At 27.8% G+C, this 11,916-nt stretch overlaps 1 protein-coding gene across 1 annotated transcript in view; it reads right to left on the bottom strand.

Moving 5' to 3' along the window:
* Positions 1 to 11,692, bottom strand: part of LOC136088922 (proprotein convertase subtilisin/kexin type 5-like) — a 15,939-nt gene extending 4,247 nt beyond the window's left edge. The window contains exons 1-3 of the mRNA XM_065814094.1: positions 11,407 to 11,692; positions 6,585 to 6,719; positions 6,130 to 6,333 (exon numbers count right to left, since the gene is read on the bottom strand). Coding sequence (XP_065670166.1) covers positions 6,130 to 6,333; positions 6,585 to 6,719; positions 11,407 to 11,530 — 463 coding nt within the window. The 5' untranslated portion in view covers positions 11,531 to 11,692. The remainder of the gene's footprint in view (positions 1 to 6,129; positions 6,334 to 6,584; positions 6,720 to 11,406) is intronic.
* Between the last annotated feature and the right edge of the window lie 224 nt (positions 11,693 to 11,916).

Here is an 11,916-nt window from a genome sequence, read left to right on the forward strand (position 1 = left end):
ACTTACTGGCAGGCATTTTCCTTCAATGTTGCCACCAGGCAAGCCAGGCAATAATGATAGGCACCACAAAAGATGTCGTGTTTGTTATGCAAAGGGCAAACTGACCGCCAAAGGACATCCCTTGAAAACTGTTTTTGTTTGTAATTTCTGTCCATCACAACCTGGGTTACATCCTGATGAGTGTTTTCAAATTTATCATACTGTTTTGGACTATTCCTAAAAAGATATTATGTATGTTTATTCATACATAAAATGTTTTCTCAAGCCAAATGTGTATATATTTTATTAGAAGGAAATTTCCAATTTGTTGGTGTCTTTACAAAAAGTTAGATATCTTTTGATTAAATTATCAAACTTGTTTAATTTTTTTTTTGTTTGATCACCACTATAAATGCCTATCTTATTTAATATTAAAAACTATATGTTTATGAATTTATCTGTAAATGTTTTAAGATTAAATTAAGAAATTATATACTTTTGTTTATTCAATATGTTGTTTTTTCAATCACGTGACTTTTTTTTTTTTTTAATTTCAAATATGAGATTTTTTCAAATAATATTATTCTTTAACAAAAAAAACAAGGTCTAGTTTGTTATATTCTGACAAGTAGTTTTTATTTTATGGCCTTTCAATTGTTCATGATACAAATTCGTTATTTTACGCGCAGTCATATAGAAGTTTTTAACTCAGTCGCGAAAGGGTTAAATAAAAAAAATCGGATTTCTTGAAAATACCGTAAAATAGAATACCACATATTTTTAATATAAATTTTACCTGTGTCTAAGGCGCGTTCTACGCACGCGTATACGTGTTAGAGTCTTACGCGCGCAAAGAATAACTTAATTTAGCTAAATTAGATTCTTCAAACCAAAACATTTACTAATTAAAAAGAATAATTAGATTCAAAAAATTAAAATACAATTAAATATTTTAATAATATTAAAATATATCAAATACAAAATAAATATTTATCTTATCTAATTTTTCTTTCAAGAAAACAAAAAAAACAACCAAATATTAATTAAAAAGCTTTATCATTATTACGGCATTAACAAAGATAAAACTTTAGGGGTAAAGTGTTTTTGCATTTTCAAAATTGTATTTTTTGAAATAAATGTATTGGATTACTTCTAATAAAGAAGTGTTCGTACTGGTTTATCCTAACATTCTTTCTAGATATCTTGGTTGAATGGTTCATTCTAGCTTTGCGAATTTCCTTATTCAGAACCTCTAATGACTCTTCAAAGTAGTAACCAATTGGCAGTTCTAATGCCTCAGATATCTGCGCACCATGTTCCAAGAGTTTATAAACAATTGGGGGAATCACATAACAGCAACAGTTTTTAAGTATAAGAGCTGTAGTTACATAGCAATGCTGGTCCAAACTTTCAGAGTTCAACTCATGACAGGAGCATACTGACAATAGGACTGTCCTCTATCTAATAATTACATCTACTACCACTCCCGTTATATCAGCAAAAGTTTCAGTATTTTCAAATGCCTTTTTGGCAGTGATCCCATAGTGTTGCCAAAACCCTGTTTGGGCATATCAACTATAAGACAACTATAAGCTCTTCTCTAAACCTCAGTTTGATATTATTTTTTCTATTTTTTACTGATGCTTTTTCATCAGGGGGTTTGGTAAAATATTTTTTAATATCTATCTTATATCCTAAATGTAAAATATTTTCAAAAGATCTGAGCTAGCAATGCAGAGTAAAAGGCCCCAAAATAATGCTTTTTCATTGATTGGTTTAATCTTATCAATGCTGGGTTATTAAGTTCACTGAGCATAGCTCCGCAAACATTACATGTTGGGAGGACAGAGTGTTAATGAGGGCATTAACCATTTTGTCATCAATTATGGTTAAATCTAGTTTAAACTTAAATGTGATAATCGTATCTGGTTTGCCTTCCTCTTCGTCTAACTTTACTTCAAACTTGACTAGTCTATTCATTTCTGCTTTTAAAAGTTCATATTTATTTCTTATCAATTCTTCTGTTTCTTTTAAAATTAGATATGTGGGGGTGGGTCTTCTTATTTAACATCATTAAACATACCATTTAGAGTAGTTGAAGCTGATGTTTCTGTCACAATTAAACCCTCAAGATAACATTTGTGTCTCTCATTCTTAATTTTGTATTAATATGCATTATGTATTATCAATGAATTTCTACTAATTTGATACTGGTCATCAGAAAGTTCACACTGAATTTTTAAGCTCAAGGCATTTTCGTTTTTCATTTTTATCGAAAAACTTATCTCCGTGCTTTTAACTTTTTCAGAATTTGTAGCACTTTTCATGAGAACATCAAAGTCTTTTTTGATAGGATCTCTAGTGGTTTTTTATTGAAGCTAATGCCAATGCTTCAGCAGGATGTTCAGCCAATTTGGCAACCTTAAAAAAGATAACATTTAATATTAAAGCGTGTACTATTTTTTAACTGGGTTGAATTAAATTGATTTAGTATTACCCTAGATCTTCTGCTTCTATCATCTAAATCTTTCCAGTCCTTGCACTTTCTGCCACAACGTTTTTTTTTCAACTGTTACATTTTTGTCCAACCAAGTTTGCTCGCGTTCCTGAAGTCTTGAAAAGGTTCTTGAATGTTTCCTCCGGAAACAGCTTTGATTGGAATTTACATTTAAATATTATTAGAGTACTTTTTAGATTTATCATTTCAGGTTTGTCAATACTTTCATATTATAGACCCTCCAGCCTACAAACCTCACATTGAAGAGCCTCGAGTAAATTATCATGATTAATTCCTAACTCTTGAATTAAAGAAACTAAATGTATTCTTTTCATGATGAATGTAAGCAATGAACTATTATTAGTTATTTTATACGCAAGTTTTAATTTTAAAACATGCACTAAGTCATCAGATCTTGCATATTTTGGTTTTTGAGGTTTGATAATTAGTATTATCTGCTTGAGCATGAGTTTTTTTATTAATAGGAACTAAATGTATTATTTTTGTGATGAATGTAAGCAATAAACTATTGTTTGCTACTTTATACGCAAGTTTTAATTAAAAACGGAAAAAATCACGCAAAAAACGAAGTATTTAAAAGGTCTTATTTTAATTGGGGCAAGTTAGGGCTAATGATTTTTATTTTTTCTGTTTTCATATATACCTATCAATGGAAAAATATTAAAACCAGCGTGGAATCTAGTGGAATCTTTTAGTTTTTGAACTAAACTCATAATTAAACTAATTAAAAAAATCAATTTATGACACATATTTTTGAGATCTCAGTAATGAAAATCTAAAATTAAAATTTTTGTTGTTAATAGTTACCAAACATCTTAAACATATGACTTCAAATTAAATTTTGAACTGTTTTTACCCATATCAATCTTAAAAGAGTGACACTAAAGAGAGGCTTTTGTGAACGAGTTTTTCGATAAATAAAATAAAATAAGTAATTCTCGGAAAAAGGCGTATAAACTGGTGAAATCTTGGAAGTTAACCACAAAAAAATTATTAATTATCTTTAGTGGTATTTTGTAAAATTATCATTTAATAAATTATTTTTTAGCAATAGTTTTTTATGGGGGACTTTTTTGACTTTTTTATGGAGTTTGACTTACTGTGCAACGATTCGAATTTAAATACTTGGTTTCAAGAGAAGATTGTCTGAAGAAAAATCATTGAATGTATGATAAAACAGTGTGTATTATCGACTGTAAAACATGGTGGATGTAGTTTTAAGGTGTAGGGCTGTTTTAGTTGGAATGCCACTGGTGGCATTGTAAAAACAGAGGGAATATTGACAAAAGTAGTTTACCTTGACACTTAGAAAAACGTGTAGCAAGTAAGGGTAGTACGACTTAAAAAGTAATGCTGCAGTTATGGAAAATTGGATTAATGTGAAACCATATTTTTAGAATATTTTAATATAATAAAATATTTTAATAATAATAAATTGCTCCGCATTAACTCTAACTTAAAGCTTAACTCCAAAACATATTTTTCAGAACATTGTATAAGTTATTTGTCTGGGTTCGAGAATAATCATATACTGAATAGAATTATTTAGTCTCCCTCATTACCAGACTCTCATATAAAATTTTTATAGGATGAAATAAAATTAATGTGAAAAATTAATGTCTAATGATGTAAAAGATGGTAAAATAACTTTGACAAATTGGATAATTCGTTAGGTAGAAAGCCAAGAATATGTAAGGTTAGTTAATGTCACTAATGGTGACTTATAAGCAAATAAGTTATAAACTAGTCAAATGAGACTTTAGAGTTGGAAGTTACTGGATGAGGAAAGATGAAGTTTACAAACGAAGACAAGGATTAACAGACGACTGATTGCAAGTTATATGAATCAGGAAAGCAAGATGAAGGATAAGAATTCCAAAGAACTGATGTCGAGAAAAATGATCAGACAAATAAGAATTTTTGAAGCACTTATGAACAGTCACAGTAAAAGGATGAGACTTATTTGAATAACTAGTAACACAAGAATGAACTTTAGTTGAATGTGCAAAAAACACTAGCTCTTGAGAGCAGTGCCCATTATAGTACTTATAGAAAAGAGAAAGAGAAGTAACATTACGACAATGTGACCATGGTTGGAGGTTGACTGCAAGAGCAGGTCCATCTTTGTTTACGATTTGTTTTTGCACCTTGTCTAAAAGAAAAAAGATATCATTCGAAGATACGCCCCAGAATGGCAACAGTATTTCATAAGAGGACGGATTTGAAATTTATAAAGATAAAGAATAGAATCCTGAGAAAGAAAGTGTCAAGCATGATAAAGAGATGCAAACTTAGCAGATGCTAATTTTGTAACTGATTTGATATATGGTTTCCAAGAAAGATTGGAAGTAAGTGTTAATCCTAGAATACGAAGAGTAGATGACTCATCGAGTACATTACCGTTCATAAATATAGGAAGATCTAAATTATTGTAATAACAATTAACTGTAAAAAATTGAGTTTAATCTGAGTTAAAGTTCACCAGCCACTGAGAGCCCCATACTGTAGCAGAAGTGAGATCCTTTTCAAGTTCAAATACCCCCTCCAGGCAATCAGAAAGTGTTAACTTCTTATCAAAACAAGAATAAATGGTAGTATAATCAGCAAACAATAGCACCTTAGATGTAAGAATTTCTGGGAGATCATTAATGTAAATTAAAAAGAGTATAGGGCCAAAGATAGAACTTTGAGGAACCCCTGAAGTTACAGGATATGAAGAAGAGTGTTGTCCATCGAGGACAACTTTTATACTACAATGGATTCAATAATCTTAAACAAGTAAGAAAAGATTCAATAATCTTAAAGGTCTTAGCTGATACACCGTAAGATGAGAGCTTATAAAAAAGACCAGCATGTCAAACTTAATCAAAGACCTAAAAAACGTCGGGAGCAATGACCTTAACCTCTCCACATCTATCTAATGCACAACAAAACCTATCGGTTATTACCGTTAACAAATCAGCAGTAGAATGAGCAAACCAATCTCCATATTGAAGATCAGAGAGTAAGTTATTATATTCAAGATAAGAGATTAAGTGTTTTTTGTTGATTAAAGACTCAAAAATCTTGCTTGCGATAAGAAGACTAATGGAACGGTAGTTAGAGCAGTCAGATCGCTCTCTAGAATTTTCGAAAATAGGGATAAAACATGCTGCTTTCCAAGGCTATAACAGGTATGTGTTCCGGACCACAAGCTGTAGAAGAGTCTAAGCAGCAAATCACTTTTGATACAAAAGCTGGGGTGATACGAACGTTAAGCAATGCATAAATCTGTTTGTCGGCTATATCAGGTAGAACGCGACTAGTGGAATCAAGAGATGATGTTAATGAGAAGTTCTTAGCAAACAGTTCAGCTTTGTCTTTAGGTGAGGTGACAATATCTGAACCATACAGGAAAGGTGGGATAACAAATTTTCCTTCTTTATAGATACTGTTAAAGAATTTAATTTTTGAGATGGTATACAAGATTTCGTGAGCTGAAAATAGCGAGCTTTGGCGTTAGACATAACTACAAAAGGTTAAAGATTTTTACATAAATTATGTATAATTTGTATCAAGTTCTTTAACTTATATTTAATTTATAATATATACATAACTATAGACAAAATTAATAAACATTTTGAAAAGCTCACCTTTTAGACTCTTGTCTGCTTTTTTTTTGCCTTTAACCATTACGCACTTTTGAAAACCATTCTGCAACTTTCTGACTGAATTTTTGGGGCATTTTTTCACACAACTTGTTTTTTCTTCATTACTTTGGAATAGAATATATTCTTTTTTACATTGGCTACAAACAAATGGAGTCTTGCAGAATGCGCAATTTTTTATGAAACAAGCTAAAATTAGGAGGTAAGATTTGTAACCATCCTACTAGACATGAGTATAGGTATGTAGCCACACTACAAAAAATATCTTAACCATGTTAAAATATTTTTTGAATTATATTAATAAGTTAAAAAAAAAATAGCTTATTTTTCAATAATAAAAAGTAATCAATAAAATTGCGCTTGAAACTACCAGATTAGATTCAGTGATACCTAAGATTTTAAACAATAATTTAAAGTCTTGCCTTTTTTAATGATATTACCTGCAGGCATGCAATAGTGTCCCCAACGAATAGAATATCGTTCTTGAAAAGAAAAAGGACATTGTTTTACGCATCCAACTGATTGGCTGTATTCATTTAGGAGTACTTTATAATGCTTCAATCGACATATTATATCTAAAAGTAGTATAATATACTATTGTTATGTTATTAATGTGAAAAGTGACAGCAATCTTTGTTCTCTCTATTTCTCAGTTTTAGAGACCAAATTATTGACAAATTATAGTCAAATTTTAAAAAACAACCGAGCTAACTCTACGTAAGAAGAGCTTGCTAATAATTTATCAAATTTCAATGTCAACAAATAATAAAAATAATGAATCACTCTGATGCATATAGTTTCGTTATGTATTAAAACAAAATAATTCCAGATAATATATTATACAATACTTTGCATTCTTGATTTTAATATGATTTTAAAATAAACTAGTGACTTATTATCTATTTTTAGTTGCAAAAAAGAAATAAAATTTTTTTTAGGCTCAAGTCAAATTCATAAATAAATGTATCGCTAATGACATTTTTATAAACTTGTGACATTAAATATAATTTTACATCTATTTAATAAGAATCATTTTATAGTTTTGTTTAATTTTGTTAACTATCATTTAAAAATAGTTGGAAATTTTATACTTAATTTTCTAAATATGTCAACAAAAATGGTGGTAGACGATTTGACTTCACTGTTTTCTTCTTGCCACAAGCAGATTTCTTTTGGTAAAATTTTAATTTATTAAAAAAACTTTATTCTAAAAAAGTTAACCGAATATCAACTGCTAAAAATTATTAAAATATTCTTTTTCTTAACCTTAGGTAGGTCAGTAGTCTGGTCCTAATTAAAGTAGTCGTTTCCTAATTAAACTTAATCGTTTCCTACCTAAACTATTTGAATTAAAAATGTTCTGAAAATTCTTATATAAAATTTATAATGTAATGAAGTAGCATCTTTAAACCTCGTCAGGGTTTCAATATTTTCCAGATGTTGAATAAGGTTTTATTTCTTCCAAAGATTTAAAAACTATGGTACAGTTATCAGAGACAATTTTAGGAGAGTGTGTGTGTAAGGGGGGGGGGGGGGAGCAAAGGTGTTCCACCCCATTTATTTCCCTCACCCCAAGGTAGCTTTCAAGTTATAGTCTATTTTTTAAGTAATATAGTTGAGTAGTTGAGTATTTGACACAAGTCAGTCGGGTGAATTTTAGTCTTAGGGAGTTTTTTTTTTTATGAACCAGTCGATACTTTTTAAGGATTCACCCCGCCTCATTTTATTTGTAGAACCGCCTCTGACGTCTGGGTCCATTAAAACCACCATCATTATAGCCATGTCTGATAATATTTTTCTTTTTAAGAAAGTCTTTTAGACTTTTATCCGTAAAATGGAGATCAATAATTTTACTAACATGGTATATATAAATATATATAAATTTGGTCTTGCATTAGGAAAAATAACCGACGTTATTAGAAAAAATAACCGACGCAATGGTTTTACATGCGTAAGCCTATGTACGTGTGCTAGTTTTCCTCCCAAAATTTGTTAAAGAAAAGTTTTCCTCCCAAAATTTGTTTAAGAAAACATATGATACCCAGGTATCATATGTTTTCTTAAACAAATTTTGGGAGGAAAACTTACTCATATCAAATCATTCACCATTTTTTTTTAAAACAAGATAAAACACATTTCATCTTGTTTTAAAAAACCATTATTTTAACTAACAATGAATAAAAAAAAGTGATTTTTGGGAAAACTTTCTTAATGGTTCAAGTTTAGGAAATAAAGAATATAAATATTCTTACACATATAAATATGTGTAAGAATATAAAAATTCTTTTTATCAATCTTACACAAACTTCGTTTTTATCTTATTTATACACAAACATTATTTTGAAATATGGTAAATAAAATTATAGTGAAACACTCCTCCGAAAAATCAGCAGATTTATTTTTATTTATTGTATTTTTTATTTTAATTGCAAGAATATAGAGATATATTTCTCGGATTATTTTTACGTACTCGTTGTTATATTGTATGCAACTATATTTTTATTCACTTCGTATATTTCGAACTTTATGTTTATGATATTTATATTTGTATATCTTTACCACCAACCTCTGATTGGTAACTTGTAAATACTTTGTAGTTGTAAAATAAACATGTATAAAAAAAAAAAATAATAATAAGCATACCTCTCTCGAAAAAAAAAACTTTGAATAAATCATTTCTAAAAGACACTTATCAAAATTATATTTTAAAGTGTGTTTCACCTTCATGTGTAAGTAAAACTAATGATTAATGAAAATGGCAGTACTGGTGACAAAGTGGTAGTACTGCTGACAAAAAGTGTTCGGAGCGACCAAGAAAAACAATAATCACTGATGATGTTTCTATTTATAGAATTGTTTGAAGAAATCTTATATACTCAGCGAAACAGATTGCACAAGAAATAAACCTAGCATTTAAAAGTCGTATTACCAATGAACCTAAATCTAAATTATATAAATAGTAAGATTTTTACATTTTTCTAATATAAAGAATGCGGAGGCTCAAAGAAGACCTAGGTCTTGTTATCGAGAACGTTGTGAGAACGTCGCTAGAACGTAAAATATAAATTAAATAGCAAAACAAAATCATAAATAAGCAAAAATAAAACATAAATAAAAAGGCATACAAAACGTAAAATATAAATTAAATAGCAAAACAAAAACATAAATAAGCTTGACAAAATATAAATAACAAATAGTGGTTAAATATATATAATGTTAAAATAAAACTTTCTTATAAAATAAAATGTTTAAATACTTTAAGAAGCAAATATTCAAAAAATATAGAAAAATGATTTCTTTTAGTTTTCTTTTAAAGGAATAATAACTTCATTTACGAGTAAAGTCAAAATTTTTCAAAACTATTTTGTTCAATAAAAATACTCCACGGAATGGCATGCAAGATTTGCCAATACTTGAGTTAAATTTTGGTTTTCGTATAAAATTATTACTTTGCTAAGTATATTTGTTTTTTTCTTTACAAAAATATAAATCACTAAAAGAAACTGGGTACGAGTTAGTTTTGCATTTAAACGTAAAACAAAGAACATTGAAAATATTAACCTCATAAATATTAAGAATGTTCATGTTAAATGAGAGAGGCTTGGCATGAGTAAAACGATCTTTTAAATTAAAAAGATGTGCTACGTGCTTCTGCTGACAATGTAGAGGTTTTAACTTACTTTTGTGGTTATTCCCTCAGGCAACATTGCCATAAATTATATGACAATGAATCAAAGAGTAACATAGTTGAACTAAATGTCTGATTAAAATGATTTTCAGTTTATAAAGAATTCCAATACTTTTTGAAATTTTATTGCATAAGTTACAAGGTGGTATTTCCATGAAAGATTTTCATCTATAATAACACCTACAAAATTTGTATACATGACTCTTTTTATACGAATGTTATCAATGAAAAGTATCGCCAATTCAACTGGCAGTATATGCTTTTTTGAAGCTGGATGAAAGAGAATTCATTAAGTTTTTTCAATGTTTAGCAAAAGTTTATTTGATTTAAACCAGTCGGAAACTTTCTTTAGTTAAATATTCATATCTTGAAATAATTTGTTGATGTTATTGTGGGATAAAAAAAGATTAGTATTCTCCGCAAATATTATTGTCATTAAGTAGAGGCTCTGTAGAGGTCATTAATATAAATAAGAAATAATAGTGGACCGAGTATGGAACCCTGTGGAACTCCACATGATAATTCTAAAATCAATATTAAAAAATATGTTAACAACTTTTTTAAGAATGATGTATCGAGTATTTGAGTATATTGAGAGATTTTTGTAACAGTGTGGTTAGGATTATAAACCCATTCACTATCGCCCGATTTAAGAACGTCTAGCCAAGGTTTTAATGAATATTATTATAAAATATATTTATTATCATATTATAAAATAATTATTCTACAAAATTTTTTTAACAATGTTTGACTCCAATAATAAGTTAACGTCACAATTATTGTCAACATTAAAAATACAACTGTGTTTTTGATGGTAAACTGAAAAATTGGAGCGTTAAAAAAACTATAAATGTAAATATTTTTTAGTTCATAGTTTGGTTTGTTTATTAGTTTTAAGTCTGCCCCATTTTTTTTTTTCTGTAAGTTTGCAATCTTTTAAAAAAATTATTTTGTTTGAAAAAGTCTTTCAACCTTTAAGATTAATTGAATTTGGTTAGAAATTTAATTAACTCTAAGTAGACCTCACTTTTTAGATTCAAAAAAAGGTAATAAGAAAACGTAAATATATATATATATATATATATATATATATATATATATATATATATATATATATACATATATACATATACATGTATATATATATTTATATATATATATATATATATATATATATATATATATATACATATATACATATACATGTATATAAATATATATATATATATATATATATATATATATATATATATATATATATGTATATATACATGTATATATATACATGTATATATATACATGACATGTATATATATATATATTTATATATATATATATTATATATATATAATATATAATATGCATATATATATTTACAAATATATACATATTTACAAATATATATATACATACATGTATTACATGTATGTATATATATATTTGTAAATATATATATACATATTATATATATTATATATATATATATATATATATATATATATATATATATATATATATATATATATATATATCGCTATAGAAAAACCTATTTTAACAAACGCATATCTACGTACTTGAAAATCCCATCAGTAATTTTCCACCAAAGTTGCTAGTTATTTTAGAATTAGAGTTGTTGTTTGCACATGTTGTTAAGCTGATATTTGCCAACAAAAAAGAAAGTATTACAAGTAACTGCATTTTATTATACTTTTCCCTTCTATTTTTATTTTCCCCTTCTATTTTTATTAAGCTTTTATATTTTTTTACTTAAATCTAAAATCAAAACACTTTTTAAGGTTGCAAAAAAATGTTTTTGGTGTTACATGATATCTAATAACATTTCTTTAAGTAAATAAATGTAAACACCTTTTGTTACTTGGCTTTTCATTGTTTTATTTAATAAGAATAATACGTCACGTCACGTACAAATGCGTCAAAATATTCAAACAATTTTTTTAATGTCATGGAGTAGAATTGGAGTAAAACTAAATATGAGCTGGTCCTAAACCTCTCGTTCGGATACCTTTTGGCGGTTTCTTCGACACAGTTTTCTATTGTGGTATAACACGGCGCTATAAATCACC

This window comes from Hydra vulgaris, chromosome 12 (genome assembly GCF_038396675.1).
Source record: "Hydra vulgaris chromosome 12, alternate assembly HydraT2T_AEP".
Lineage (NCBI taxonomy): Eukaryota > Metazoa > Cnidaria > Hydrozoa > Anthoathecata > Hydridae > Hydra > Hydra vulgaris.